At 32.8% G+C, this 17,501-nt stretch overlaps 1 protein-coding gene across 1 annotated transcript; it reads left to right on the forward strand.

Annotated features, from left to right (window-relative positions):
* The first annotated feature begins 3,887 nt into the window (after window positions 1-3,887).
* Window positions 3,888-6,522, forward strand: LOC130749169 (transcription factor IIIA-like). The gene is made up of 6 exons (XM_057602478.1): window positions 3,888-4,221; window positions 4,481-4,612; window positions 5,073-5,361; window positions 5,488-5,723; window positions 5,839-5,982; window positions 6,083-6,522. Exons 1-6 carry the CDS (start codon window positions 4,093-4,095, stop codon window positions 6,230-6,232), a joined length of 1,080 nt encoding a protein of 359 aa, XP_057458461.1. The 5' UTR covers window positions 3,888-4,092; the 3' UTR covers window positions 6,233-6,522.
* Window positions 6,523-17,501: the final 10,979 nt, after the last annotated feature.

A 17,501-nucleotide genomic window follows, 5' to 3' on the forward strand; every position in this document is an offset into this window, starting at 1 on the left:
TCTTCTCCAATTTCCTCACCTGAGCATATGGCACCCAACTCAGTTTGGACTTTCGATCTGTTTTTGCACCCTTTGGGGCGTCCCCGTTTTGCTCTCGGTTTACTCTCCCTCTGAGAAGTAGCGGCCTCAGAGACTCTACCACCTCTCTTTTTATTCTTTTTCTGGTATACTCTTCTCTCCAAAGCTTCTTCTATGTTTGCATAATTCTCGTTTGCTGTCTCTATGTCGTCAATTACACTCTGCTTTGTGTCCTCAGGCACCTTACCCAAACCGACCCGTACACCTTAATTATCATATTTTATTTTTACGAATGGATACTTATGTCATTTTCCAAACATATTTTTTTCTTTTCTCTTGCTTCTTTCTTCACTTTCTCTTCAACCAAACAATCTTAAAATCATTTCTACTAGTGTTTTTTACCCGTGCGTTGCACGACGATTTAGTTTATTGTGTAGATATATTTGTATAATAGCTGTACAACAGAGAATATGTTCAAGAATATATGTGAATAGACTAACTTAAAAATTTGAAATAGAAAATGTTGTTTAGCCCACCAATGTCATATTAAGGTAAACTAATTACAGGCAGGAAGGTCATTGCCGCTCTGAATTGATTAATAATTTTTTGATCAGCACAAAGTTTTTTGACACGGTATGATTTCTCAAACTTAGAATGTAAACTATTTGCGACTTCAATCTTGAGTAAAAAGGTTCTGTCTATCAAATTCAGAATTTCCGTGGGAATTGTTAAAGGATCAGAACCCTGCAATTGTGGGAAAAAATATTAAAAACTTGCTAATAATATACACATAAATTCTAAATTGAATCATACGCTACCAAAAATATACGTACAGTAGTTTCAAGCAGATATGCACAGGATTTGCCTAGAAGCGCAGTAGCCTCCTGATAAAAAATGACAAAGGTAGCAGTATCTTTTGAATCCATCACACGAAGTTGTAGTCTAACTTGTGAGCCGGAGAAACAACGTGACGATTACATTGCTCACATAAATACATTCCGTCAGCAAGATATACCTTCTTGCTACATTTGCACGCAGGGTAACACCAACCCATACCCTCTGCAATATTCTTAACAGTACCAAGAACAACACAATAGGACTTCTGCAAAATTAAATTCGAAGATAAAAACGTGTAATATATGTTGTAACTAAATATGGAATATAAATTATTATTGAATTGTAAACTTAAGAGTATACCCCAGCAAGATCTTTGAGTTGCTCAATGGTTTTTCCATCACTATGTTTTAGGAAATCATCTTCAGGGGTGGATTTTTTTGCCGAGTCCTGCAGCGGGCTAATCATATGTGCAGCAGTATCATTTGATTCCAAGAATCTGGAAGATAGTCGATTGAACTAATTTGATATGAATAAAAAAAATGAAAGAGATTTAAAAATCAGAATAAAACTCACCGAGCTCGGAAAGGGGCAGCTTCTTGTGTGAGAGGATTAAAAAGAACCCTTGTAGCCCCATAAACATTTTGGAGACTTGTCTTACCTGTAAAAAAATTAGGATTAAGGAAAAAAACACCACCAACTATATTTTGATTATTCGACACCAGATCAAACTTTTAAATACCTTTAAATGGCTTGATCTTTGCACATTGCATAACCACAACAGCATTTGTTGCATCTCTCGATGCAAGATAACCTACGATTTCAACAACATACTTGCCAAAAAAGGCGCATTCAACCCGAACCCTATTCAAAAAAATGGGAAAATATAAAATCGATTTCATAATAATAAAGATGGATTAAATGTGAATAAGCATTGAACATTAAGTGTACCCATCTTGGTCAAGTTGAATAGTAATTCTCTTATGTTTTTCCCCATCCTTCTCATTCTTGCTCACCAGTTGCACCGGTGAGAATTCCAATCACATCTGCTAAATCAGAAAAATATTAATCCAACTTTTAGAACGGTAATTTAAAATCAAAAATCTTTGAAAAGAGTATATACTTATAAGAAAAGACGTATCAATGTCCTTAAACATTATATCAGAGAGTGGCACAAAATTGTAAGGGCATAAGCGCCTTGTTGGGAACCAATCGCACAAAAGTATGAGTATCAAAGTTGATCTTGAATGGATGCGAGCTTGGACGTAAATCACGACCGCTTTCACCAACACCAAAAAACAAAATTTGATACACACGTCCTTCACTTAGCAAAGATTGAAATCGGTATATAAGAGTCTTTCTAACCGAAGTGTGAATCTTACAACCCTGAAATTCAATAAACAGATAACATAAGGGATTTACCAACCATTAAAAAAAAAACTTAAAACATGGTGATTATGTGAAAAAGTAATATCATTGTCATCCATAAGAATCATGTCCATGGAAAATGGAAGCTTCGAGCCATATAAGCTCGGACTAAGTCATAAACGGTTCACCTTTGCAATAATAGTCCAGTTCTCCTTCGAGGCATAGAGGGTGGCGAGATCGTCAATTGCCATTAGAACAAAGTATATTTCAAAGCTAATAGTTGGTGAAAAATGGAAGGTCTCATGAAGTTGAATAAATAACTACTCGTGATTTATATAGTAATCAGCTAAGTGGGGCTCACAATGATGAGAGAAGGTGATGAGTCCTATTAGAAAACCAAAATTATTTGAATTTGAATTGAATAAGATGACTAAATGAAAATTTGATTCCATTCGAACATATGCTCAAATTTGAATAGCAATAAATAGAATCAATGCTAATTTGACTTTTCCAATTAAATTTGCGGTTTTTATTTAAGAGAATTAAATCAAATAAAAAAATGCAAATCAATACTTTTTTGATTGATTTGCGGTTTTTTTGAATCATGTTTGTATTCCATAGTTGTTTGTTTTAAATGCTACCCATTTCAATGTCTTTTTCATTCAAAATATCCGTTTTATTTTTTATAAAAATAAATCAAACAAATAAATGGAATCAATGATGCTCAATGCCAACGAAGAAATTCATTAATGAGGGGGTCAATTTTAAATTCATTTAAGCATTCAAAAGGTTATTCAAGATGTTTTCAATAATTGTAAAAAAAAAAACTTTTCAATAATGGGTCTCCATAAAAAACTCAAATAATTTTTTTAACCATTAATGGGTACACTCAATTTTTTTTTAAAAAATAATAATTTGATTATAAAAATAAATATCTACATAAGATTTTGATTTAAACAATTTTAACCATTAATGGTTGAATATTTGATGAAATGATGCTTCTCCTAATTTAATTTGTAACGTTATTTAATTATTACTAATTTTGCTAATCAAGTAGATTGCTTAAAATTTGGAAGGAAAATAGGGAGTTCTGAAACCGATCATAAATTGTAGAGTTTTTAAAAAAATGACAATCAATCACTGATTAATCAACCAATGCCAACGGAGAAACCAATTAATGAGAGTGAGGGTCAATTTCGAATTTGAAATAAGCATTATAGTATAAATTTCAAAATGAAAATTGTTTCTCAAAGATGGAAACAATTGAATACAGTAGTCATTGAAATTAATGTGTAACGTTTTTTATTTATTACTATTTTTCAAATTCGAGTTCAATGCTTAAATTATGGAAGGAAAATAGAGAGTTTTAAATATATGGACTTCCATACAAAATGCAAATGATAATGGGCTTGTAATGTTTTGATCCAAATGAATAGGAGTGTGACACATGTCATGTAAAGAGGGAGTTGGATGAGAGTCATTCTTAAAGTGTCAAATCATCTAAGTGAGGCTCACAAGTCACAACCTTCATCTTTTCTAAAGTATATAAATTTGTACTCACTTTTCTTTCTTTTTATATTCTTTTATGTAACTTTTCTTCTCCACACCAAGCATATACATACCCTTAAAACTCAAATCATAATCAAGTGAAAATTATATGCCTATAAAACAAAGTGAAAATTATACGCAGTCTCAAAACGACATCGTATATAAATCTATATGTTTCACAGTTGCCGCTAACCCTAGTCTCACTCTCGCATCCTCAGCTTCCCCAAGCTGCGCATTCTCTCGCCCCAGAAATCTCAATCTTCACATCAATTCCCAGAATCGTTGCAATCTCCACCAGTTTCCCTTATCCTTCCATCACCAAAGATGGTTGAATCTATGGAATCTGAAGAAATCCCCAAATTCCATGATATTAGACGCTATTTCTGTGAATACTGCGGTATCTGCAGATCCAAAAAAACCCTCATCACAGCTCACATCAATTCACACCACAAGGTACAATTTGATTTTAAGCAAGTTTATCTAGTTCAATTAGAAATCGTTTTTCTTCACTTTTTTGTTGAAATTGAATTTACGTGCGTTGTTTTTTAAAAATAGTTTTTTTTATTGGATAAATTTATAGATTGATTTAAATTCTAAATGGGTATGCTTTTCCTGGTTAAATTTTTGTTTTTTATTGCATACCATTATATGGGCAAGTTTGTTAGGTGTGTAACTATATGTGGATTTGTTGTTTACTTTTGATGTATTTTAGGAGGAGGTGGAAAAAAGAGTTGAAGGAGAATCTGAAACAGAGGCTTCAAAGCCTAAAACTTGTGAGCAATGTGGTGCTAGTTTCAAAAAACATGCCTACTTGTTGCAGCACATGCGAAGTCATTCGGCTGAGGTAATTGCTTAATGATAGATATGAAGTTGTTATATTTGGAATATGGAGTGTGTGGAGCTAAATATTTGGAAATCGTAAAATGTTAGTTTGCTGAAAGAAATAGCTATTTGTTGGTACTTGAGATCCTATTACTGGTTGCATGAACTGAAGAGACATATTTTTGCAGGAAAGTAATTAGTAAGACACTAAATCATCTGAAAATTTTGGATGTTATAGTGTGAAGCATTGGATCCCAGACAAAAGGAACTCCAAAATGCGCGAGGCAGCATATTTTCACTTTGATGGAATAGTAACAGGTAGGGAGACCTCCTGTGAAGCTCCATCAAGGATGCCTCGGTCACGCTCTGGTCAAGGTTGGCAGTTTGTTCGGCTGTATAATTGTTCTTACCAAAGCTTGATAGCACTTGTCAGTTATTTTTCTTCCTGTTTCTAGGTTTAACACTTGTTGTGATGTTTCCAGAGGCCATATGTGTGTACTGTTGATGATTGTAAGGCAAGTTACAGAAGAAAGGACCACTTGACTCGCCACCTTTTACAGCACCAGGGGAAAACTTTCAAGTGTCCTATTGAGAATTGCAACAGTAGCTTCTCTATACAAAGCAATTTGAAAAGACATGTCGATGAGCTTCACGATGGCAAGTCTACCTCTACTTGTGTTGAAAGTCAGAAGCAGTATGTGTGTCCAGAAGTTGGCTGTGGAAAGGTTTTCAGATATGCATCAAAGCTACGGAAGCATGAAGATTCTCATGGCAAGTTACTTTTGTTTCAATTTTTTGTTTGAGTTGGCAAGTTTACAATTGGATGTTGTAGACTTTTTCTTTTATTTATTTCTGGAAGATGTTGGCACAATTTTGAATAAAGCCTTTATTCTGCAGTTAAGCTGGACTCAGTTGACGTCGTGTGCTTAGAACCTGGATGCATGAAACATTTCACTAATGCCCAGTGTCTTAGAGACCATGTTAAGTCCTGCCATCAATACGTGACTTGTGACATTTGTGGGACTAAGCAACTGAAGAAGAATTTGAAGAGGCACCTCCGTGCACATGAAGCCGGCAGTTCATCAGAGTTGTTTCAATGTGAATATGAGGGTTGTGACTGTACATTCTCATCAGTAAGACTCCTTAGTCTTGAAAGTGCACGATGTTTATTCTAACTGAATTCCCAATTTGGTTACAATTTGAACTTTCTTCTAATTTTTCTATTGCGTTGTGATTGTGCGTCAACAGAAACCTAATCTTCACACGCATGAGAAGGCTGTGCACTTCAAAGAAAAACCTTATGTGTGTGGGTTTCCTGATTGTGGCATGAGATTTGCATACAAACATGTGAGAGATAACCATGAACAAACTGCCAAACATGTTTTTACCCTTGTAAGCTCTTTTTTCTTGCTATAGTCGTGCCAATCATTTCCTGACGAGTGATAGCTTGTTCTTTTGCATGAATATACTTATTAATATTTCCTTCATACAGGGGGATTTTGAAGAAGCTGATGAACAATTCAGGTCTAGGCCCAGAGGAGGGAGAAAGAGAGTATGCCCTACTGTTGAAATGTTAATTAGGAAGAGAGTTACCCCACCAAGTCAATTAGAGAGCTGGTTACATATGCAGGATAGTGAATAAGATTCCCTGCGCTTTATGTGTTCGTAACCATTTTCCAAATTGAATTAGGCAAAAGGTAAATCTAATGGCCTTGGCTTGTTTTCACTTTGTGCATTGAATAGAAGTTATACATATATTAAAGATCATGGTTAGTGTTACATATATAGGATTCGAACAACAATGTACTGTGATGATCGCGAGTTAGTGTCAAATTATGATGTATTTGCATCAGATTCAATGATAGCCAATCTGCAAGAAGTACACTGTGATTATTATCTTAATGTATAGAAAAATGAAATATTGTTCTCTCCTGTGTTTCGGTGATTGCTTCCTATTTCTTGTATCTATTGTTTGCATTTCCATGTTCTGTTGTTTCGATAACATAGTAAGGAGAGCGGACCTCTGAACAACGTGACATCGGAAATATAAATTGCACATGTCAGGAATCGATTCCTGAACCGCCCTCTACCCAACCCAATGTCCCCAGCACGGAGATGTGGGCTGTTGTATGTTCTTTTACAATTTGACATAGATTTATAATTCACATGTTCCAATATAATTGACCAACAGCAAAAACGGTACTGGTACTGTCTGCACCTAAGTTTCTCCGAAGATATATATATATATATATATATATATATATATATATATATATATATATATATATCAGTAAGGGATGAATGAGGGATTTTTTTCATTCTTTTTCTGCTGTTACTGATTTTTCCTGCAAAGTAAAATTAGATATTAGTGATGTTTTTTTTTTTGATAAGCAGATATTAGTGATGTAAAAAAACTATAATGAAATTTAAATTATATTAAACAATGAAATACTTGTTATCGTAGCCGTTAAGACGTTTTCTCTCAAACCTCTTTAAAAAGACTAATTGCTAACAATATAAAAGAACTACACAAAAGCAAAATGAATTGATTTGAGTGATACGCATGAAGTCTTTAATAGGAAAAAAAAAAAAGAGAAATACTGCTTCAAGAAGAAAGACGTAAGAAAAAAAATGAAAATTGGGGAAAGGAATGTAGTCAGAAAAGACCGAAGAACAAACAAAAACTACTCTGAAGTAGAAGTGAGGAAATGTGATATTGGGCTTAGGGTTGTCCAAAAAAATCCAGTCTGATTGAAGAGTTTGGTGGATGTGCATGCCATCATCATCCAGTCCTCCCCTGTGATCGATGATTTTGGTGGATGTGTATGTGCTTATGGTATGGATTCCTAAGTCAAGTCTTTAACTCTTTGTAGTTTCTCACCTCAACTTCTTTTCTGTTGTAAGATTTTAATATTTTGGATCATAAGTTTGTAACATTATTTTTAATATAGATCCATTGTAATTTATTACAGATCTATTGTTTACCTTCTTCTTTGTTATCGTTTAGATTCGAATATGTTTCTTTCATTCCCTTGTTCCTTTTTTGCGATTATTTTTTGGATCTACAACCCATGCGAACCCATCGGCCAAACCGACACTTGACTAAATCGAACACGAACCATTGTAGCCAATGAACGGACGATGGTGGGCCTAGTGGTTTGGTGTTTTTCACCCGACCAAAATCGAAGTTTGACCCGAGCCCGCATGTTGGAGAACTCTAACTGGGTTGCATCAAATCCTGAAAGGAAAAAACAGAGAGTGGTTTGCAGGTATGTAAAAAGAATCGAAAGAGGGAGATCATTGCAGAACATGAGTTATTAGTAAATGAAACTCGAAAGATGGAAGTGACCACGATATGGGCAAGTCACCCCTACCTCTGCATCTAGATAGGGCATACACAATAAATGCATGATTAATTTATATCATCGACAATAGTTGTTAATCATTACAAAATCCGAATTTGTTTGTTTTACTTTTAAGGTTAATAATTATGTCATTAACACAAGTCATGAAACTGATTAATTTTAATGGTATGGTTGCATGGATCTATTATAAAAAAAAAATTAGGACCCGTTTGGAATAATGTATAGTATAAAGTATAATAATATAAGATCTCATAGTATTAGGTCTGATAGGATATGACTTCATATAATTCTATGTTTTGTGAAATATTGAGTAGGTAGTATAAAAATGAGAATGATGTTAGTGAATGGTGAAGATTGTGGTGATGACGACAACTGAGATGGCACCGACAACGCTAGTGGCCACTAACGCTGCCTCCACCATCACCCTCCACCACTACCAATACCACCATTACTAACTCTACTGCCACTACTGTCGCCACCCCACCCTCCACCACCACCGCCGCCACTGTCACCACATGAACTGTCACTTCCACCACCACCCTTCACCACGACCAATACCGCCATCGCTAACTCCACCCTCACCCTCCACCACCGTCACCGTCACAACCCAAACTGTCACTGTCGCCATCACCATCCTACAACATTACCACCACTACCACAATACTCTCTACCAACACCATCCACCACCAATATCACCACAACTCTCCACTACCACAACCATCGCCTCCTCCACCCTCCACCGCCATTGCCATTGCCACCACTACTATATACCTTCCTCCACGACTCGCCACTTCCACAATCACCTCCCTCAACTGCTCCCATCAGTCACCATCACCACTGCCCCAACTGCCACCACTGTAGCCGCCCATCACCACAATCTTCACCACCCAATAACACTATCATCATTTTCATATTATTTATCATTATTCAATATTTCACAAAACATAGGATTATATTAATTTAATGAATATGCTACAATGTATCACAAAACGCTGATATTGTATTAAGTTTTTATTAGACTTTATTCAGTCAAGTCTAATACAATCAAGCCTCATACTATTATGTCTTATATTATCCAACAAACCAAATAGGTCTTATAGTGTTGATATCTCCTATTTCACATCTTTTAAAGTAATTATAAGAATGATTTTAATATTATGACCACTTTTTTTTAAAAAAAATTATAAGAATAATAATATTGAATTTTTCTTCTATTTTAGAAACGATATATTTTTTCCCCAAAACGATCGATTACCATGTCTTGTTTTTATTTGAGATATATTTTGTTTCATGAATATGCCCTTTTTTAATTCAATATTTTTTTCAAAATAATTATCTCATTGAATTTTTTTTTCTATATATCTTCACTCTTTTAACCTTCTTTCCTCTTGGTTTCCTTCTACAACAAATGGCTGATTTGCGCTGCGGTTTTCTTTGAGAGATTAGAAGTAAGAAAGGGTCACAACGCCGTCCTTGTAGTCCTACTATGCAGTCAAACCAAATTCATTCCAACATTTGCATCCAACTTGAAGTAAGGTCAATTCCTCAAATTGACCATCAAATTGTTGTGCCTCAATAGTGAATTTCTTTTTCAACACTTCCGTACTAACCTTTCTTAATTTTATAATAATGATGGCCATTTTGCTATTTTGGTAACATGCATCTGAGCAGGACTGGTAAATTTGGACACGGCACCATCACTTGATACACTCACATTTGGATGTATTTTAAAGGTGCTTGAATTGCAATAGTGTTGTTGTCTAACTTGTACAGGATGAATTTTGTTGCGTTTTGAAGGTGCTTTATATCCTAAGCAAATCACTTTTATATTTAGTTACTCTATGGACTATGGGTTCTTAGCGCATGTGAGAGTAATATAATGAGTTAGATTTTTCACGTTTCCATCCTAAGAACTTTTGCCAAAATTTGATCTATGAATTTTCATTGGAAGTATTTTAAATGTTTCTAGTTTTACTAGTATTAAGTTTCTAGTTTTAGTAGTATTGAGTGAGCCACTAATTCTGATATTCAGTACCAAGAAACAATGAACACTACGTGTTTTCCGATGTACCGAAAAAAATAAAAACTACGTGTATAAAGACAATGTCAATAGAAAATTTGTGTTTAGGAGAGAAAATTTATAAAACGAAGGTATAAATAGAAAAGATGGGGAAAAAATTCATTAGCTTTTTAAATTAACGAACATTTTGGAAAAAGTACAGTGAAGCTAAAATAACAAATATTAATTATGTAACGGTACATTGAAAAAATGCAAATACACCCTGCAATTATCTATGAATAATTATTTTTTCACAAACTAATTCCATATCTGCCTAATAGATAAAGAGAGAAATATTAAGAGAGAAAAGAGAGATAAAATAGGTGAAATAATTAAAAAAAAGTGAAAATGAGATGGTAGAAAAAATATTATAATAAATCATTAAATCATATCTCTACAAATCTACTAACCTAGCCGTAAAAAAGTATATACACCTACAATGAGTGGGTGAGATGGATTTATTTTACTTTTTCATCAGTTTTGTGCAATCTATAAACATTCCATCATCATAGGAGTACAAAATTAAAATTAACACGTTGATTTCAAAGAAAAGTTTGGAATTACCAATAAGGTTAACACAATTGTAGAGAATTAAACTCATTAAACATATAGCTCAGGGTTCGAGCGGTGCGTATGAAAAAATATTTGTTGAGAGATATTTACCCACCCAATATGATCTAAGAACCTCAAAAGGTTAACTCATAATTGCTAGCGGTGAGATACCTTGAAAAACAATTTTTTTCTTCAAATCTATATATATATGTAAAGCTCACTTGAGCTTTTGCATTAAACTCATTAGCAAAGAGTATTAAATGCATTGAACCATATAATTCTCAAATTAAAAACTAAAAAAAAGTATTGTCAATATTAAAAATTAATTTTGTTAAAAAAAAAACTGAAATTTTCTTTAGTTTTGCATTTGACAAATATTGAAAATTAAAATTAGTTAATAATAAAATAATATTTTTAATAAATAATGTAGATAAATAGTTTTAAAATTAAAAAGCGCCGCTAAAATGAATTTAAAGTTAACTATAACATATATGTGCATTATTGAAAAAATATCTAATAATAATTTTGATCTATGATATATTAGTAAAAATTACTTATCCATGAGAGGGTTGTTCTCATGCATCATTTGCTATTAATAATATTCATCTTTTGTTGTAAAAAAAAATTACTTAAGGAAGCATAATAGAGAAAAATAATAATGGTCAAAGTTGAACAAATGTTCGTTGTGAGAGGCATATCCATTTAATGTGTTCGTAGAACCTCGAGAGATTATAAGTCTCTTGGCTATCGGCTTTGAGAAAACATTCGGAAACCAAATAAGTTAAATAAATTTAAATTCGCTTGATAATATTTTAAGCTATTTATGTTATCACTTATCATAATTCTAAAATTTAAAATTAATTTATTCTTCTTGACCTTGACAAGTCACAACAAATGACTTTCTTGGTAAAAAGTTGGATTGGGCGAGCCCCCCACACCCTAGAGGAACTTGCCCAGGGACGAACAATACCTAAAAGAGAGGAACTCGCTAGGGGCGAGAGAAAGGACTTAGGAGATTAGGGACCCCCTTAAGGCAAGCGCCAGAGGCGGTTGATGTATGTAAGGGAGTTGGGCCGAGTGAGGTACGACCCAACAAGCCCCATTAGTGGCAAAGTTAGGGTTTCATGTAACCTCTATAAAAGGAGACTTTATGATCATTGCAAAGGATCATTCGACATTTATTCTAAAGGATTAGGCTATTACTAAACTCATGCTTTATTAGGGTTTGGGGCTTATACCATTCTTGAGTGTTCATTTCTAGAACAAAAGTATAAAAAATGATATTAAAATCTATTTCATGACACTAGCACTTAACATTTTTTTACGTAATTTCAATATTTCAAATTAACTTAATAATTTTTCATAAATTTTTTTATTTCTAAAAATCATTTCTATGCTAATAATTAAATATCAATAGTAAAATTTGAGTAATATTAATTATTTATACAAAAAAATCTAATAATATTTATTGAAATGTCTTAACACAGTTTATTTACAATTATAATTAAAAAATATTTTTTTATTTATTTAAACTATAATAATTTATATATAATGTTAAAAAATATTGTAAATAAACCCGTGCAACGCACGAGTATAATATCTAGTTTACTACAGTAAAATGAATAAATGAACGATTCACTCTCTCTATAAATTAAATTAGAGTATTTAATAGGACTCTTATGAACTCTCATTATGATTTTTTTTCAAGAGAGCACGTGGCTTAAACTTTCATATTTAAATATAAATTAATTTGATATTTATTTAATTTTTAAAATATTTATTCAATTAAGGAAAAATATTTTTATTAATTACGTTTTAAATAAGTATTCAATCCATTAATAATTCAAACTTTCTCGTTAGTTAATGTTTTTGTTAATAGTCATTAGTGAAAGTTAAATAAATGAGTTATTTAAAACCAAAAAATAAATAAATGAGTTATTTATAGATTTTATTAAATTAATTATCTATCAATAAATTTTTTAAAAAAAGTTAAATTAAATATTATATATTTTAATTTAATTTTTATATCTAAATAATTAAAATACTTGTTCATTGCACGAGAAATTCTCTAGTTGTTATTGTAGAATTGAGAAGCCACGATACTATTGTGCAATTCAATTTTAGAGTTATGGGTAAGATAAAGTAATTTTTTTTCATATTTAAGACTTGACTTCTTTAGAAGAATTAGGTGGTACCCTTTAATTAATTAACATGCATACAATTCATTCTAAAGTCTTTTGAATTTTAGATTTTTTTTATAGGCAAACGTTATTGTTATTGTTAGTAATGTTAATAAGTAAATTAGACTCTTCTTAAAATTCGAATCCTGAACTCTTCACCATTCATCTCACCCAACTCTTATGTTTTTTTTTCTATAAGTAAAAAATAAAAATAAAAATAAAGTACAAGAGTACTTCCAAGTTCAACCCAGTATAAAGAAAACAGAAAAGAAAAAAAGTAGCAAGGAAAAGCTAGAGATATTACAAAAGGAAGCCATTCAAACTAAACCCAACACTTATGTTCCCTAACCTTACCACTTGAGCTAACCCTCGGAACTTTTGAAATTTAGATAATGAAAAAAAAGTTGATCTCAAAATTTGTTATAGTAGTTGGCTAATTAACTTACCTATAAGTAATGGTTGGAAAGTCAAACCTAATTAATTAATTAAAAACACAAGGTTTAATCACATGATCAACGATAGTGAAGCAAAATTTAGAGATTATAAACGAGGGGTGGGGGGGCAGACACGCATATATTATTAGTCAAGTGGTGTTTGTGTGCGCGATACAAATTAGAAAGAGTAAAGTACACTCTCCCCCCTCAAGGTTTGTTAGAATTACACTCCACCCCATTCTTATCTAAAATCTACACTCCACCCCATTTTATATAGAGGCAAATTTAGTGACGAAAAATATTCTTCATTAATAATTAGTTATTATTTAATTTGTTAATCAATAATTTTAAAAAATATTTTTAATATATTCTAATAAATTTAAAATGGAAAACATCACAGTCCTCCCCATTCTCTCAATCGCGTTCTTCCTCCTTAAATTCACAATGTAAATTTTGCAATAGCACACCTGACCGGTTTACAAACCATATCTCGAACATAATGAAACATGCTTGTGTTTTCATATTTGATATTAATTCAATTTTAATCAAAATAATCTATTTATACCTCCAATTTTCAAAATTGGATTGTAGACCCAAAAAGTAACACAAATAGGTGAAGAAAATAGGGAAACAAAATTAAGAAATATGAAGTGGATCGGAGGTTATTAGAACCCAACGATGCGGTGGAGCACCGTTTTTAACAAAATCCAACAACATCTTAAACCAACAGGGCGTTCACTCACAACTTAAAGAGGTGAAGTTCACAATAAGTAGTTGAACAAGTGGCTTTGAGGATGTGCGATTCACGTTCTGGGGTTCAAGTCGCAACAAAACTTTGAGGCATGGTGGTGCCATGGGGTTTCACATTCTGGGACGGTGGTCGCCATGTTAAAGAGAGCAAAGGCTTGGTGGTGACCGTTTGTGGTGAGAAATATGATTTGGAGATAGATGGGACGTGGACTTAACAGACAGAGTTGATAGTTTTTTTAAATTTAATTCAGTAAAATTATTTTTATAAATTAATGTATGATAGTGTATATGCATTAAATTTATTTAAATTTTCACTAATTAGTAATTATTTTTTATTAGTGACGAATTTGTTTTCGTCACTAAATTTTGCCTTTATAAAAAATGGGGTGGAGTGTAGATTTAAAAAAAAAAATGGGGTGGAGTGTCATTCTTGCAAACCTTGAGAGGGGTGAGTGTATTTTACTCAATTAGAAAAGAATTACACCTAAGAAGCCAAGCAAGGTACCCTAAAAAGGGAGTGGTGGGGGGCGTGGGGTAGCAGGGAAACCCACGTGATCACACACACATACATACATTGCACAAAACCAAAGCAGATAATAATGAAAGATACATCTCATATGGGATTGCACCAACTTGCAAATATTCCCCCTTTTGACACTTCTTCTCTTTTCCATCCATCTCATGCAACCGCAATCCAAAATCATAATGTGATGCTCTGTCTCTGACGCGCCTGCTTTGGTTTCAAGTGAACCAAAGGATATGCGTGATATTAGAATTTGGAGGTAATCAATCATAAAAAGTTAGTTTAAGAGTTAAAAGGATTATTCAGTCTTTTTACAAAAGATATTATGTCATATTTTTAAATAATGCGAAACTTCTAGTACATTATTTCACGATCAGGACCGGACATCTTGAGCGTGTAATTTGCAGAATTGAACATTTACAGAGTGACTTAAATATATGAGGTCTTCTACGACAAACACTTTTTAACTACTTCCTTTAGATGTAACTTTAAGGACATGTATTTTATTAATGTTCTTATTATTATTTTATAAAATTATATGTAATTTCTTAAGATATCATTTATCTCTATTTTTAATTTTGACTTTTTAATTATATTAATGCTCATTGAAATTACAAAAAGAGAACAAATATATGAAAAAATATTCAAAATAGAAAATTGTGACATATATTAGGTAAGAGAGGGAGTATAAAAAATTGATTAATATCCCAACTAAACTCACATCCATGGTAGCTTTATTTGGTCATGAAAGAAAGTAAGAGAAAAGAAAAGTGAGTTGAGTAGAGAGAAAATTGTAAGAAAAAAAGTTAGTTTTATATATGAGAGGATACGGTGTTATAGGTTTTGTATAACAGACATAGAGAAGAAGTATAAGAAATAATGAGATGATTTTCTTCTTTTATTTTTTGGTACATCGGATAGATAAATCACACACTCCAATGATTGATTTTTTGACCTTCCCCTCCTCAACCTATATATCATCAGCTCTTACCACTTAAACTATCATTTGATGATAACAATCATAATCGAAACTTTCTACATACATGATCAAATAATTTTGTTTACATCGAAAAGATAAATTACAGCATTCAGAGATTGATACTAGAACTTCTAAAAACAAAAAATGATGAGAAAAATCATTTTATCCCTAAATAGATCATATATTATATTATTATAAATATTAATAAGGGAAAAATTGAAATATTAAAATTGAAAACAGTTCTATCCAGCTAATTGTTCACATGAGAGGGAAAACCATGTATATAAACTTGTGGGCACAACCCTTTCACATGTCTCATGAGCAACCAATTATATATAGGTGGAAAAACCCTCTACTTTCACTTTTCTCGTTTCAATAACTCTTTTTTGCCAAAATTCACTCTATGTTAGAGTGAGATATTAATAGAAGAAAGAAAATTTAAGAATATGATAGTGATGTAGTACTAAAAAGAAGAGAAAAAAATGATCAAAACTCGTATAATTAATGATCACAATAGCATCAAAATCCACAGGGACATCTCAATTTTGCCACAAACTTACGAAATGCAATGAACTGAGACACCCCGCAGTCTAATAGGAAGCTCTTACGTACCCACCTTGGTTTCAGAGATGGCAATCTCATCTTCACCCCCCACTATCCAATGCCCCCTTCTCCATACTGATTCTTTTTTTGCCCCCCTTTTAGTATATAGTATATCTTTTGGGTTGGCATTCTTGGATTTTGGGAGCATCTTTGAATTACAATCTCAATCTTTTGCATATACTTCAAATCGTTGGCCTTAATATAAATAAGAAGAGAAGTATGGGATTGTGTATCTTAATGGGAATGAGGAAGTATGATTTTTCAGGCAATGATACGGTTCTGATTTCTCTGTTTCCCGCCAATGATAAATTGAGGGCCAAAAAAGCTCTTCTTTAACTTATATGGAGGTTTTTATTTGTTTATTTTATGTTAGCATCGCTGTAAAAAAAAGTTATGTTCATAATCGCATTATGTTACTGTCTACTACAGATTTTGGATTATATATAGGGATTGAATCTCAATCCTCAAAGATTTTTTTCTAACTTTTATGATTAGTATGTGAGTGAAAGAGATTAAAATGAAAATAGGACCACATGTAGTAATTTGAGTTGGAGAAGAAACGAATGTAATAATTTATCAATCAAATTCATGGTTGAAAAATAGATTTTGTTCCTTAATGTAGATTTTAAAAATGCTGAAAAAAACTCTATTTAATTATTAATTATTGAGAATTGAATAAGGTACGACTTGAAAGTAATTAAGGTAAGCTAAAAGCGGCTAACGAATTAAGTAAGTTGCTAATGATTTTGATTCGAGTTAATGTAACTAATGGATCTGACCGACTCGTGTTGATTAAACTCATCTTCCCTCATGATTGCTAAATGTACCTCCCAACACCTAATGTTGAATGTCATAGCTAAGGGGCTACTGTTCTAGAACGGTTCTGATCGCCTCATGTTGATCAAACACATCTCTGCTCATGACTATCACCATTCCCGTCCAGTCGATACGTCCTCATTGTTGCCACAACTGATCGCGAAACTGATGACACTTATGTCAGCTCACCACATCACATCACGTGACTATGACATGACAACCAAGACAAGGGTGCAAAGTTCGAGAACGCACCCAACAGTCATGATAGTCTCAAATCCCACAAGCTCAACCTTTATAAAAGGCAAGACAATGAGAGCATAAGGTGCATACTATCTACTACATCTCTCACTTCTTCTCTCAACATGCGTTCTAACTTGAGTGCTAGAGTGCTTTTACAGGGACCTCTGTCGGAGGTGACAAACAAGGAGCACCGTTGAGATCATCATTTTACCACTTTTTCTATCGAATTTCACCGTTGCTATTGAACCAACACTATTTTAAGATCGGTCTTTAGATATTAAATGTGTTTGGTTGCACTTCATACATAAACACTTAGTACACCATTCCAGAGGATGAACATTAATTGTAACTTCTTGTTAGAATTTAGAAGTAATTTTGGCATCGGAAAGTTTACAAAAGTAATACAGAAC

Source organism: Lotus japonicus, chromosome 3 (genome assembly GCF_012489685.1).
Source record: "Lotus japonicus ecotype B-129 chromosome 3, LjGifu_v1.2".
In the NCBI taxonomy this organism is placed as follows: Eukaryota; Viridiplantae; Streptophyta; class Magnoliopsida; order Fabales; family Fabaceae; genus Lotus; species Lotus japonicus.

Bases quoted from the DNA above. Each gene is read 5' to 3' on its own strand.
- LOC130749169 (XM_057602478.1), top strand. From the start codon at position 4,093: ATGGTTGAATCTATGGAATCTGAAGAAATCCCCAAATTCCATGATATT. The intron at 4,613-5,072 runs GTAATTGCTTAA...TGATGTTTCCAG, and splicing joins TGCGAAGTCATTCGGCTGAG to AGGCCATATGTGTGTACTGT. The intron at 5,362-5,487 runs GCAAGTTACTTT...TTTATTCTGCAG, and splicing joins GAAGCATGAAGATTCTCATG to TTAAGCTGGACTCAGTTGAC.